The following is a 15071-nucleotide window of genomic DNA, read 5'->3' as shown; positions in this document are numbered from 1 at the left end:
TCTTATAGCCATGTGTCTACTGAATATGCCCACTTGGATATCCCACCAGCATCTCAAACTCAATATTCCAAAATTAAGCTTCTTCTTTCTACCCCAAATATATTCCTTCTGTATTTTCTTAACTTAGGTAAGTATACCACTCAAGGCAGTAACTGGAGTAGCATTCCACACATCTCTCTTACACTCATCATCTAATAGATCCTACTCATTTTACCTATGACGTATTTTTGAAACCGTACCCTACTTTTCACCCATCACTACCCTAAGGCATTAATCATCTCTCACATGGACTATTGCAATAGTATGAGTCTATTTGTAGTTTTGTTCCCTCGAGTCCATATTACTTTATCTAAATGTCAATTCCGACCATATTTTTTTCTTAGCTTAAAATATCACAGTGGAATCTCTTAATCTCCAGGATAAATTCATCCATAAGCTATATGTTTTATATGCCTCTCCAGCCCATTTTACTTTGACTTATTATATGCTTGATTACCATAAAAATACTGAACACTGTTTCCCTATATACCCCATGTTGCTAAGCCTCTCCATGTGGTTGCTCTTGATATTTCTTCTGCTTGCCTACTCATCTTTTCACACTGTTCCCACTCATCTTTCAAGATTTATCTTAGGCATCATATCTCACTAACATTTTTTTTATTATTTTTTGCCATTCTACTATGGGTTAGGTAGATATTTTTGCATGCTCCTATAATAAAACTTCTCACATTGTTTGGAAATGGTATGTTTTCATTTCATCCTCCTACGCTTGATTGTGAGCTTATCAATGGCACAGAGTTACCCATGAGCCCTTATCACAGTGCCTTGCACATGGAGTATTAAGTAAATGATATAAACTAAATATATATAGTACATCTATAGGAACCTAAATGAAGAAACAAAATTTAAAGTCTTATACTAGATTCTCCACTGGCTGTCTTGTTAACTGTACCATTCATTTGAAAATGGGGCCAAGAAGATAAAAAGTAAATAACAAGCCTTCATAGTTTTGTTTCTAAAGTTACTAGCATTGTTACTTAGAGAGAAGTTTAATGGAAATAAGAGGAGCTCTGGAATCAGAGAGGTTCAATTTCTAATCTTAGGTTTCCCACACGATGTGAGATTGGGCGATTGACACTGATCCTCAATGCCTATCTCTTTGGAATGAGGATAAAAGCACCTACTATGTAGGGTAGTGTTAAGAATTGAGGATCCTCTTTCCCTTTGGCATGCCACTGAAGATCCTGGTGCCACTGAAAATCCTTGTGTTGCTATGGGTTGCCGCCCAGCCCGGGGTTACCAATATTGCAAGAACAAGCCATACCCAAAGTCTTGCTTCTGCCGAGGTGTCCCTGATACCAAGATCTGCATCTCTGACCTGGGGCAGAAGAAGGCGAAAGCAGATGAGTTCCCACTCTGTGGCCACATGGTGTCAGATGAATAGGAGCAGCTCTCCTCCGAAGCCCTGGAGGCTGCCTATATTTGTGTCAAGTACATGGTGAAAAGCTGTGGCAAAGATGGCTTTCATATATGAGTGCAACTCTACCCCTTCCACGTCATCTGCATCAACAATACCTGCCTGGAGCCTGTGCTGGTGCTGACAGGCTCCAGACAGGTATGCGGGGTGCCTTTGGGAAGCCCCAGGGCACAGAGGCCAGAGTCCACATTGGCCAAGTCATCATGTCCATCCGCACTAAGCTGCAGAATAAGAAGCATGTGATTGAGGCCCTACTCAGAGCCAAGTTCAAGTTCTCTGGCCGCCAGGAGATCCACATCTCCAAGAAGTGGGGCTTTACTAAGTTTAATGCAGATGAGTTTGAAGACACGGTGGCTGAGAAGCATCTCCCAGGTGGCTGTGGGGTCAAATACATCCCTAATCGTGGCCCCCTGGACAAATGGCTGGCCCTGCACTTCTGAGAGTCTTGGTGTTGTCCCCACCTTACACCCACCAATAAATCAACTTTCTATTCCCACCCCCCACCCCCCAAAAAATATTGAGTATTGTGCCCTGGCTGGGTAGCTCAGTTGGTTAGAGTATTATCCCCATAGTTTAAAGACCCCTTTGAGTGACCATCAATAGTTCTATTAATATTCTTTTAATTTATGCTATAGAGAAGTATTCTGGTTGTGCAACCCAATTCATAAACAGGCACAAAATATTTTCTGTTGACATGTGGAATGCCATTCAATGATTGGTGCTTCACAAGGGATTCTCTTTTGAGGTATTTTCTTTGGTAAAATAAAGGCTACTCATGTGGTTTGGTCCAATGCTTTACCTCCTCTAACCAAGTCTTTAAGTGTTTCCCTCTCTTCTTTATGGCCTAGACCTAAAGTTATTTGTGTATATACTGTCTGCTTCCCTTCTTTCTCCCACTAGTGTGTGAGCTCTATGAGGTAGGACCCATGGATTATTAATCTCTATATGCCCAGGACAAAGCCCATTGCCTAGAATGTAATAGGTGCTTAATTCATGTCTACTGAATAAGGTAATTTATTCCATCCATTAGACTTGATTTAATGAGCCATTTTCACTCAAAAATTAGATACTTTGAACATCTTTGAAGAGGAAAAAATTAAGAGGAAGGCCTCAATCCCAGGACTAATAATGATTTTAATTGTTTTGGTTTATTTAATACTAATTTTGAGACAGCAGGAAAAGAAACTTTTTTTAAAAAGTGACCATACCAAGGTAAACAAGTCTTCTGATAGTAACTTTATTACTGACTATTGAATACCAAAAATGGATGAAGCAACATCATATCAGGCTCCAATTTTACAAGTAAAAAAAGGTAATAAAGATAAACTTTAAGAGTTCTGGGGCCCTGCAATCTCTACTGGCAGTTATTTTCTACTGACAAGCTGGTGATGTTGTCAAGTCAGTTAAATAAGTCTCAGTTACCTCGTTAGGCAACTGGGTACAGCAGTGCCTCTTTACCCCACAGGCTTAAATGATAAGTAAAACAGATTATTGTGTGAAGCATGTTGGCTTTGAAAACTGTCATTTAAATATAAAGGCTCATTTTGATGAACCATGGAGCACACTGATGTTGAAAATCACATAGCTTATTTTAGATGAAACATCTGGTACCTTCCAGGTCTGGGGAATTGCCAATTCTGATGCAAAAGCTGTCTGAGCCACCCTGCACAATTAAGCAACTCAATACTGACTCTCAAACTTCAGCCTAATGGTCATGGAAACCTCTCACATCAAAGGAATTTCTTTTCTTTTTTGGCATCACCAGTCTCTAATATACGGGGGGTGGGGGGAGTAAAAACAAGGTTTACAGTTGAGAGTACATGAAACAGAGTTTATTCTCATAGTATTATTTTATTCATAATTGTATTATTTATTTGTATTATTTGTCTTCTCCTTATTAATATTATTTTGCATCCTTACTTATGGCTTATCTTTTAGGTAATGATGGCTGGTAATTTAACCTACTTTTGCCCATTCCTGTACATAATGTTCAGACATAGTACCACTTAATGAAGGTTTTTTTTAATGACAAGAATACATTTTTTAAAAGACTGATAATTGAAGGCAACATATTATAATCGCTAAAAATGTGGGTTCAAAACTTAGACCGCTTGTGTCCAAAATCCTTGATCAATTTATTTAATCCTTACAATCTTAGGTTTCTTCTTCAGAAAAAAAATGGATATACTAGTAATAACAACAGGGCCTTTGCCACAGGGTTGTTGCCAGAATTCAACTTAAATAATGTTACTTAAATTTAAGTAACATTCTACCTGTCTAGCCCATGGTAAACACCAAATAAACACTAATGTACTTATCTTCATCTTTTTCTTGATGCTAGGGATTGTATTGCTTTTACCGTTGACTATTAAATCTGATAAACTCACGGATTAATAAATAATGTATAAGGGTAGATCACATGTGCTTTAACTAAGAAATAACAGAATGGTCTCCAGTCTTATGCATATACCATCACAATCATCTATTAAGTATCACGGGGCAGCCATTGAAGTGAAAAGCCGGAGGCCCTGTTTTGGCACGGGGCGACCCTCTGCAGCCACAGCTCTTCCTCAGCCTGGCCAGTTAAGCATACAATCACATCTCTCTGTTTGCTCCTGTCCTTGTTCATGCATACCAGGTACAAAGACAGGAGACTGGCCCAGCACAAGTCGGAAATAGAGTGTTTCACCCCCAAAGGGAGTATGGGGAATGGTGGGAGAGCAACAATGAGCAGGTAAGCAAACTGTGAGTGGCCTGAGGTGGTGTGAGCTACATGTGTGCAAGCTAGAGGAACAGGTGGCTCCCTGGTCTGGGTCCTCACTCAACTGTGCACCGCATACAGTGTGTCCAACCTGGGCCATCGCTGGTTTTCTGTGTGTGTTTGATTTGCAAAACCCATACCATCTTCCTGTGAAGTGATGGGAGCCTCCTGTCCCAGGTGCTGCTGTTTCCCAGGGCTGTGCGCTTTGCATGTCTGAAGCCTTACCTCACAGTTCTCCCACGGATCTTAATGTATTGGTTAATTGCTTCTGGAGTTTGCAAAGTGGAAGAGCTTGGAGGAAATTCACATTTCGGGATTATCCAATTACTTAGGAAAACAAATGCAAAAGCCTAACACTGGTTTTGAGAAAAGAACTACAATTGAGGGAAGATGCCAGCTCCTAATCCCAGACAAGCCTGGGAATTAATCTGACTTCTATTGAGCATAACAACATCAACTCACAGAGAAGGGCAAATGCCATGCCAAACTAGTGAACTATGGAGGCAAGAGGCTTTTCATGAACTGAAATCAGGAAAGCTAGTCCTCCTCTAGCTACCGTAGCTTTGCATCTCCTTTACTTCTCTGTGTTTGGTGGCAAACACTCCCTGTTGCTGCGCTATGCATGTTCCTTCATACCAGGCACTCCCCACTGAGCTGTGCCCAGTAAACTGGGGTATTTGTAATTAGAAGCATAGACTAAGCTGTGTTGCATGAAATAAACGTGCTTTATTGCATGCGACGGGGTTTCAGGAAAAGAGTTCTGGAGATAAAGACCGTCAAGATTGGCATTAAACAGTTCCAAAATGCTGGAGGATCCTAGAAGTTGGGAAATCACTCACCATGAACGTACTCTCCACTTCTAATTTGTTGTGGCACTTCCCAATCCACCTGTGAGGTGTGTAAGGGAAGCTCTTGGAAATCACTCTTGATTAAAGGAAAGGGAAGTGCAGAAAGCAGAGTATATACCTGTGTGTGTGCATGTGCTGAGAGCAGAGCTTGAGAGCCAGCTGTATAGCAAAAACTTATCCTGTTGACCTTTTACCCCAAATGTTGCATTTGCTTTCTAGTAGGGGCTCCTTCAGGTTTTCAAAATAATTTCTAATTTTCTCCAAGGACCACTGCATTGCACAACTTCTGGGGGACCATTCACATTGCAGTGCGTGAAAATGGCGCCTGGAAATGTGCAGCATACAGCCTGAGCAATCATTTGTGCAGCTCTGGCTAAGAGCTTGGCCACCTTTGTCCTTGGCTCCTAGAGGCAAGGCAATGAGAGTGTGTGTACATATGTGTGCACAGTGGTTTATCTGATGGCCTTAGGCCTACGATTCCTTTCTACAACTATTTTTTTAATCTCAGTATATTCGGAAGCTAAGCCTCAAGAGATTATTTTCTGGGAGTGACTCAAGAGACTACTAGTGGGACTGCTGGTTTCCTTCCATCAAGATATGATAAAGTGTCCCAATTCCTGTCTTTGAAAATCAAACAGCACCCAAGTTCACTGGCCAAAAGACTCTATCAAATGAGCACAGGGCTCTGTCCAGAGTGTAGGACTGGAGTTTCTAAACCTAGCAAACTTGGCTGCCTATCAAACATACTAACGCAAAATCTTGGACAATATGACGTAGAAATCTGTAGTGTTACATGTTTCCTAGGTCATTCTGTCTTAGCCAGTTTCTACTGACATGTAGGAATACTCCATTCATCTAAAGAGGACATAGAGCTATTCACGCCAAACATTAAGTCTCAATTCTGTCCTGCAGTGTTCTTAGGAGTATTTGGTCAATGCTTAGAACTCTCAGATCTGATCAGTTCAGCAATTAGATTTGCTCAAGGCTGCCTTCGTTGAGAATGGACGAGAGACAGTGGGACACATAGGGTAAGAGGGCCCCAGAGCACACAGACCAAACTTCCTTGGGTGAGATCTAGATCTACAGAGGTGGGCACTCAATGTGTCGACCCTGGGAATGGTAGACACCACATAGCTTTTGTTTCCTCACTTGTTTGGATATAGCCAAAGTAATGGCAAGGCTTACTACACTGGTATGTATGTCCTGGTGGTGCAGGGGCACACAGAGCATGCTGTCGGAAAGACAGTTCTGTTGGAGTAACCCTCCCTGCCCTTCAGATAAGCATAGTTAATTGGGAACAAATGGTTTTCTCTTCCTACCTTTTCTTCCTTTCCACTTGTTTAGCATTAAATAAAAACTGACACAGAGAGAGAAAGAATGTGCGGGAGAGGAAGGAAGCCCCTCGGTGCTCTAAGAGAGCTTTCCATTAGGGAGGACAGAAGGCCTGGAGACAGACAAAGGAGAGGCCAAAATTTCTAAGACCTTTAAATATTTTTTTCCCCACTTTATATTTGTTCATATAAATACACACACACACACACACACACACTGACATTTTCCCAGGAGAAGTAAGTTTAAAATTGAATATTAAGAGAAGACATATCATAGAGGAGGCAAATGCAATGTAAACCATTTCTAATAAGAGGTTAGAGTTGTCAACCCCAGTTTATTTACTGTGGCATTAAATAGAGCTGGAAATAAGATAACTGTATGAGACTTTTATAGAGACTTTTAGCATCAGCCTATATGGCCTTCTTTCTCATTCACTCCCCCCAGTTGCTTCCCAGAGTCATGGTCATTATCATATTTACTCTGAAAATGACTGGGCTGGTTCTGCAACCATTACTGAACAACCAGTCCCATGGAGGGGCTAAGGAAGTTCAAACAACCACAGAAAGAGCCAAATTTTTTAAACTTAAACTATATAGGTAGGTACATTGTTATTAACGTAATTACAGTACTCCTCAGCTGGCCTTTGCTAAAAACATCCTCAATCTGATTGAGGTAAATTCGCTGAGGTCAGGGCTTGTTTGACTTAAAAAAAAAAAAAAGTTCACTGTATTAAAAGTTGCCCAGAGCCCTTATGAACTGATGAAATAAGAAAAGCTACTTACCTAGTCATCTATTTGTAGTCTTTTTTTCTCTGAACCAGATTTTTAAAAAATATATTTAGAACATAGAATTATGGGAAGCAGACTGACACCTGTTAAGGACAGAGGATTCTCCTCTCCCTTCTCCTCCTCTCCCTTCTTCTCCTCTCCCTTCTCCTCCTCTCCCTTCTCCTCCTCTCCCTTCTCCTCCTCTCCCTTCTCCTCCTCTCCCTTCTTCTCCTCTCCCTTCTCCTCCTCTCCCTTCTCCTCCTCTCCCTTCTCCTCCTCTCCCTTCTCCTCCTCTCCCTTCTCCTCCTCTCCCTTCTCCTCCTCTCCCTTCTTCTCCTCTCCCTTCTCCTCCTCTCCCTTCTCCTCCTCTCCCTTCTCCTCCTCTCCCTTCTCCTCCTCTCCCTTCTTCTCCTCTCCCTTCTCCTCCTCTCCCTTCTTCTCCTCTCCCTTCTCCTCCTCTCCCTTCTCCTCCTCTCCCTTCTCCTCCTCTCCCTTCTCCTCCTCTCCCTTCTCCTCCTCTCCCTTCTCCTCCTCTCCCTTCTCCTCCTCTCCCTTCTCTTCTTCTCCCTTCTCCATGCCCTATGACCAGAATCAAACCTGGGACCCTTCAGTCCGCAGGCCAACGCTCTATCCACTGAACCAACATTCTATCCACTGAGCCAAACCAGTCAGGGCTCTTCTCCTCTCTACTTTTTCCTTAGAAGAAGGAAAGGAGAAAGGCAGAGAGCTTTGAATACGTACCAAAAAGAGGGAAAAAGAACTCTACATGGACACAGAGCAGTCCATGTAAGACCTCAGAGGCTTGAAATAGTGTACAAGTTGGGGAATTATGATGTATTCCAACCATAAAGTGAAAGAAAGGATGGAAGGAGATGAGGTTGGAGAAAGGGGTCCCTCACATGGAAGTCATTACCAAGCCTCTCTTTCCCACACTCCCTCCTCACTCTCTTTCTCCCTTTCACCAGGTTCATCTATTTGCTTTAAAATAATCCCTCAATTGAAAAATGAAAACAATTCAGGAAGGAAGACTTGCAACATAAATGGCATCTGTGAATGCTCTGGAAATTAATCCATTATATACATCATTCTTTTTGAGGTGGTTTTATCTTCCTTCTAAAGAGCCCTGACCACTTTGGCTCAGTGGATAGAGTGTCAGCCTGTGGACTGAAGGGTCCCAGGTTCAATTCTGGTCAAGGGCATGTACTCTAGGAGAGTCTTTCTAATGACCTTTTTCTGTCTGTGCGAGGTACCCTCCCCTGGGGCCCAGTGCTATCCTGTGCTTATCTCTGTCATGGTTCTAGTTATATTTGATGGAAATAATCACTCTGATCCTCTTTTCTAATTAGAGTGGTTCTCAACCTTCCTAATGCCGCAACCCTTTAATACAGTTCCTCATGTTGTGGTGACCCCCAACCATAAAATTATTTGTGTTGCTACTTCATAACTGTAATTTTGCTACTGTTATGAATCTTAATGTAAATATCTGATATGCAGGATGTATTTTCATTGTTCGCGACCCACAGGTTGAGAACCGCTGGTCAATACAGGATCCAGAAATTGACCCAAGCCATTATACTCAATTAATATTTGACAAACAAGAGCATACAATGGAGTAAAAACAGCCTCTTTAATAAATGGTGCTGGGAAGTTTGGTCAGATACATGCAAAAAAAATGAAACTAGATCACCAACTTACACCATACACAAAAACAAACTCAAATGGCTAAAGGACTTGAATGTAAGATGGGAAACCATAAAAACCCTACAAGACTCCATAGACAGCAAAATTGCAGATATATGTCATAGCAATATCTTTACAGACACATATCCTAGGGCAAGAGAGACTAAGGAGAAAATAAACAAATGGGAGTACATCAAAATAAAAAGCTTCTGCATAGCATAAGAAACCATCAACAAAACAACAAGAAAGCCCACTGCATGGGAGAACATATTTGCCAATATTATCTTCAATAAGGGTTTAATCTCCAACATTTACAGGAACTCATACAACTTAACAAAAGGAAGATAAACAACCCAATCAAAAAATGGGCAAAAGCCCTAAATAGACACTTTTCGAAAGAGGACATTCAGAAAGCCAAGAGACACATGAAAACATGCTCAAAGTCACTAATCATCCAAAAGATGCAAATCAAAACAACAACGAGTTACCACCTCACACCTGTCAGAATGGCTATCATCAACAAATCAACAAATGGCAAGTGCTGGGGAGGATTCAGAGAAAAAGGACCCCCAGTCTAAGTGTATTTCAGAGCAGAGTCCTCCTGAATGCAGGAGAAGTGAACAAGAGTCCTAAACAGGGGGGTACTGTACGAACCGAAAATTCTCTAAACCCTGTCACTGTGTGTGTTCATACGGTGATGGTTCACCATCAGGAATGGCTAAAACCTCAATGAATGTTCTTATCTCCTGTCTCAGCAGGGGTATTTGATGGAGTCTGTGTGTGACGTGCTCATGTTGGACCCCAGTAGGAGAGTCACAGACATTCTGAGCCTCCCAGTCTCTCTTTGAGAAAGAGCTCCCTTAGTCAAATGAAGGTGATAGATCTACAATCCCCCACCAGTGATGGAAGAGAGGAGGGCGGTACCAAGTTATTTTTATTATTGCTGTGCCATAATATCAGTTATGTAAACTACTAACCCCCAATCAGTTGAGTAACTGATTTTCACCTAGTAGATGCAGCATCTAATTTTAGTGGGTATAAATGTTTAATAAATCCTTAGAGAACCTGGTAAGAGTGATGTCATGGTAGTTATTATTGAATTAGTTGAAACTCATATTTGAAAAGTAACCCCAAAATGTAATGAATATGTTAGGACTGTTTTGCCTTTCTTTCATTCCATTATTACTTTCTTCATTTAATGTTCATTTATGAAGTGCATACTATGAGTCAAGCACTTTCAAGACTATGGAGATAAAAGAGTGACCAAGACATGACTAATGCCCTTGAAAATATGTAGTCTATTTGGGAACTGAGTCAGAAAAATAGATCATCTCAATATAATATAGAAGCTCTCTCCCACAGGATAATGTGTCAGAATAACTCCTCATTTGATATCATTTCTATAACTTCTGCCAGTGCAAATAGAATTAAGAGACATAGAAACTAAGTAATAAACCTGAACTGAGTGCTTAGATTAGGGCTATGCACACAGTTATATAAAATTCAGGATCCACAAAAAAGAAAGATTCTGCCTTTCTAGAACAATAGAGCCCGAATTAGTTGCTTAGCAATAGATTAGGACCCCTGCAGTAGACTTCTCTTTATTCCCTCCCAAAGTCAATTTCAAATTAATGTTCTAACTTATATTTAGAGATGTTCTAAAATAAATAATAATTACAATAATTACTATAACTTAGATACTGTGATAGTCCCTTCATATATTATAGGTATTCTCCCAAGAACATTATAAGCAAGGTATTTTTTTACTTCCATGGTACAGATAAGGAAAATGAAGATCAGGAATATTAAATAACACAGTAGAGTGGTTTAGTGAAAATTCTTACATCAAAGAGAGATGCTTTAACTAAGACCAAAAGAAGTCTTTTGTCTAAACAAATCATTTTTTCCAGCAACCATTATAAAAATCCTGTGATTCTTTTATTCTACAGTCCTTCGGGATTTATCTCTGCGTTATTCAGGTCAGTTGGTAGAGAGTTTTATTATCTGGTTATTTTATGGACACAAACTTGGGTATTGTTGTTTTCCTGGACGCTCCACAAGGGTGTGTCTTATTGCCCCTTAGTTTGTGTGTGCATCTGGGCACTTAGCACAGAGACAGTATTGCATGGTGGCAATGACTCTGGGTTTAAGGTCAGATTTGAGGCACTGCTCTGCCTTTATTTGACTTGGGCAACTTAGTTAACTTCCATAGCCTCAGTGTTTACATCTATAGTACACATTAATAATACCTGTTTATACCAAGCATTCAAGGTGATGGGATTTAGTTCATTTCCCAAACATTCCCAGCCCAACTACTCCACACCAGGCACCACACTAAGCACAGGAGAGGCTGTAGTCACTGCCCTTGGAGTGTTCTAGGTTCAGTGCAGAAACAGATTGTTAAAGAAGTAATTAAAATTACCACCTTATAAGTGCTCTGTCAGACAACTGTTGTGAGGTCAAATATAATAAGTGAAACTCCTTTTGGAGTGTAAAGTTCTATTCAAATGGGAGCTATTACCTTCCCCAAACTCCCTCTCCTCTGTCATTAATTCCAACCCTATGTTTTATTCAAGGTTAAATCAAGCTGGATTCCTTCAGAAAGTCGTCCTGCCTATACCAGCCCACAGGCACAAAACAGCTGTGTCTTTTGTTTTCTCTTTACTCAATTTTAATCTGGGTTTTATATGATTGCTCAGCAGGGAGAAGGGGAGGTTGAGGGAGGTGGGATCATTTTCTGTTTTGGGGAAAAGGAAAAAAAACCTCTAATCTTAGGTGAAGAACCTTAAAAAGCCTAGAACTTAAATCTCAGTATGAGGAGTAGTTTAGTTTTGAGATTTTAGTCCAGGTTACTGAATTATGGATCATAAGAAATAGCTTAATTTGAGAAAGAAACCTCTGTAACGATCCAACAAATACCTCTTTCTGAGGACTTAGGGGACATAGCAGCTATACTTTACCATTAGTTACTCTGAATGGACATGTAACATTTTGAAAAGGCCTCCTGTTGCTGTTAAACCAAAGTTTAACAGCCAGTAAGAGATATGCTCTGGAGGAATTATCATGGAAGTTTGCAGCCACTGCTCCCTCCCATCTACTCAGAAGAGAGGGAAAGTCCACCTCACAGGGTTGCTGCAAGGGTTTCATGAGATTAAACACATGGAATTACCTTCTATTTATTTATTTAGCCACATGTACAATACATATGCTAACTGGGTTTTGCTTATCCATGTTATTTCAAGATTCCCCAGGCTTTACACCTCATTAAGTCCACTTTATTTGCAAATCCTTCCTTTAAAATTCTTCCCCAGTGCACAACCTTTTCTCTGAATTCTTTGAATACTAACAAGAAAATTCTAACGGACAAGAACAAATATATTTTCTTTTCACAATAGTTCTTGGTATCAGTATATTTCTTTCCATCCTCTTTTTTTGTCATACCTTTTAGTATCTTAAAACTGTAACCCTGCACTATGAAAACAAGCTCTTAAATCTACTCTGGACACCACTATTTGACTTGTATTGATCTACTGAGTTCCTCATTGCCTTAAAGACTTATTAACATAACCGACATTAATTAGGCCATAACATTTTCCTGAAGTAGAAGCAGAACTGGGGCCAGATGATGAGTAAGGTCAATGGATGAAGCTGGGGTGAGGTTTTAAAGATTATGACATGGTTCCTACATTCGGTTGGTTTTGTTAAGCTCAAGAAAGAAAATCAAATATGTAAAATATTAAATAACAATGTAGAATTCTTACAGTTGAAGAATAACAGAAAAGAAGCCATAAGTATTTCTTTATATTGTATTCATTCATTTATTGATGAAGCATGTAGATTACATATGTATCTAATACTTGAACCATCTCTCTGACCTAACATATTAGACCACCTATGAATTCCAGATACTAACAAGCCCAAGTTGAAAAAGGTGAGGAGATTAAAAACAAACAAACAAACAAAACCTCAGACAACAGTATGATGATTACTGGGGGATAAGGGGGTGGAGCAGGGTAATGGTGATGGAAGGAGACTTGACTTGGTGAACACACAAAACAATATACAGATGATGTGCTATAGAATTGTACACCTAACCAATTTTATTAACCAATGTCACCCCAACAAATCAATTAAAAATCAAAGAAATTGGCATATAAGTGCAGAAACCTAATAACTAACTAGAGACAAGGCCTCTAATAAACCTAATAATTTGTCATCTGAAATGATCTGCTTGGGTTGCCAGGGCTTGGGCCAGGACCCCTTCTTCTTTAATGTATGTTAGCTACCAGCTGCCAAAAAAGAGGAAGAAGGAGAAAGAGGGAGGAGGAGAAAGAAAAGGAAGGAGCAGGAGCAGGAGGAGGAGCCCAAGGTTAATCACTACGTTATTCAAAAAACAAAAGAAAGAACAAGGAAGAAGATCCATGTAGGTCAGGGATGGCCAGGAAGAATATTATAGTGGACAAAAAAATGGAAACTATCCTCTGATGCCTTAACTCCTTGCTCCATCCCCACACACTCAAACCCGACCACTGCTTATCTTTGGAAAACTCCTCGCAGATTCCTGATTTCTGTCATTGACATTCTTCCTGGAAGCCAATGCCCAGCACTCTCCTTTTGTACTTTGCCGTAATCTTCTAATTATTCGAGGCCTAGACGCCATCTGTCTCCTATGGGCAGGCAGCATCCCCTGGCCACACTCCTGCTGCTGGGCATGGTTTCTTCCTCTTGTGAAGTTTTGAATCCCTTGTGAGCATCAACCTAGAGAAACTCAGTGAACTCACTGAGTGTTCCCATGTTCTACAATCCCTCACCTTCACTTTCCTCACCCTGAGCACCTATCACCCACTCATCTACTTCTTCATTTCAAGGTGCTGACGGGTGGTAGGGAGGGGTAGAAACAGCCTCTTTCTATCAAAATACTGTGAGTAACTCATATTGTTAGCCTTCTCTATGTATCTTTTCTCTTGAATTCAATTTTACCCTCTTTGAGTGTGGTTTCTTATATCAATACTTCTCAGTCACTATAAAAAAATCATTGTTGAATAAAATCATTTGTGAAGTTATCACGTAGCATCTGTTACCAATATTAGTTGAAACACCAAAATTTTCAAAATAGTGCACATTTAAGGTTATGCTTGAAATTATACCATTTTCATTTCCTGGGTTTCCAAATAAGTCAGAGAGAAAATGAGAGAGAACTATCGGAGTAGGAATTATGTGTGCTGCGTATAGGACAGTTGTCTTTTATTGTATGATAGCATGAAAAAAAGGCTAAAAACTGCCATATAATATTAATGTATATGTTTGTAAGCTTCAAGTGCCTTCATCATCAAGGCATCCATTCATTATATGTGACAAATGTAGGTGCTCGATCAACCTGTGCTTTTTGAGTTAACATCCAAAGAGCGAAGTATAGGGTGCTTTCTTGAGAGTGCAAAGTATATGATTAAGAAGTACAGTGATATAGGTTAATAGAAAACATAAATCAAATGACTAATTTAGCTACTTAAAAACACATATCATCACCAGGTAGTATCTGAGACTTCTCTTCCATGGAATAAGGAGAGATCACTTCAAAAAGCAAATACAGACAGTGGTCTGTCATGGAAAATGGAATTGGAAATTATGTTACGGTATAGTCCCACCTTGTCATTTTCTAACTCTATAACCTTGGGTAAATCACCTAATCTCAATGAGCTTCAGTTTTCTCATTTTTGAACGGGGGATAAAGAATTTGATCCTATCTACCTTTGACAATCAGAATGATTCTAAAAGTGCTTTGTAAAGCACTATGCAAATATAAGGTAGCATTGATGTGTGTGTGTGTGTCTATAATAAGTAATTTAGTCCTTGACTTCATTTCCATTTATTCAAGTGTTTTTCTCTATACATACATCTCTAATGCATACATTGTCATGTCCATTTAAGTTATTTTTGTCAGGGAAGTAGCTATTTACATCCATTTATGCTGTACCTGGGGAAATGTATATAGATGATTCTGTCATATTCTTATATATTATGGTGTATTTCTCAGTGCAATTGTCAAAACCAAGACATCAGGTTTTAGAAAAGGCTCAGAAAGAAATTTTCCACCTAATTTAAAATGTCTGAATAGCAACAATATCAAATTGTTTGGCATATTTTAAAAACTGTATTTCCATACTTCGTAATTCAAAGCAAATCACTGAAAACAATATATTGATTTT

The 15071-nt window shown here is 39.8% G+C and overlaps 1 protein-coding gene and 1 pseudogene across 2 annotated transcripts in view; both read left to right on the top strand.

Annotated features, from left to right (window-relative positions):
* The window catches only part of GRM5 (glutamate metabotropic receptor 5), a 417272-nt gene that overhangs the window by 394022 nt on the left and 8179 nt on the right, over window positions 1-15071 (top strand). The window contains exon 8 of the mRNA XM_081100132.1: window positions 4116-4211. Coding sequence (XP_080956258.1) covers window positions 4116-4211 — 96 coding nt within the window. The remainder of the gene's footprint in view (window positions 1-4115; window positions 4212-15071) is intronic.
* On the top strand, window positions 1274-3642 carry LOC308525309 (large ribosomal subunit protein uL16-like; annotated as a pseudogene). Its single transcript has one exon. The product of its transcript is annotated as a large ribosomal subunit protein uL16-like (transcript).

This window comes from Myotis nattereri (assembly GCF_964212035.1).
Source record: "Myotis nattereri genome assembly, chromosome: 9".
Classification (NCBI taxonomy): Eukaryota; Metazoa; Chordata; class Mammalia; order Chiroptera; family Vespertilionidae; genus Myotis; species Myotis nattereri.
The sequence above is the reverse complement of the archived record's forward strand: the minus strand, read 5'-3'. Positions and strand labels throughout refer to the sequence as shown.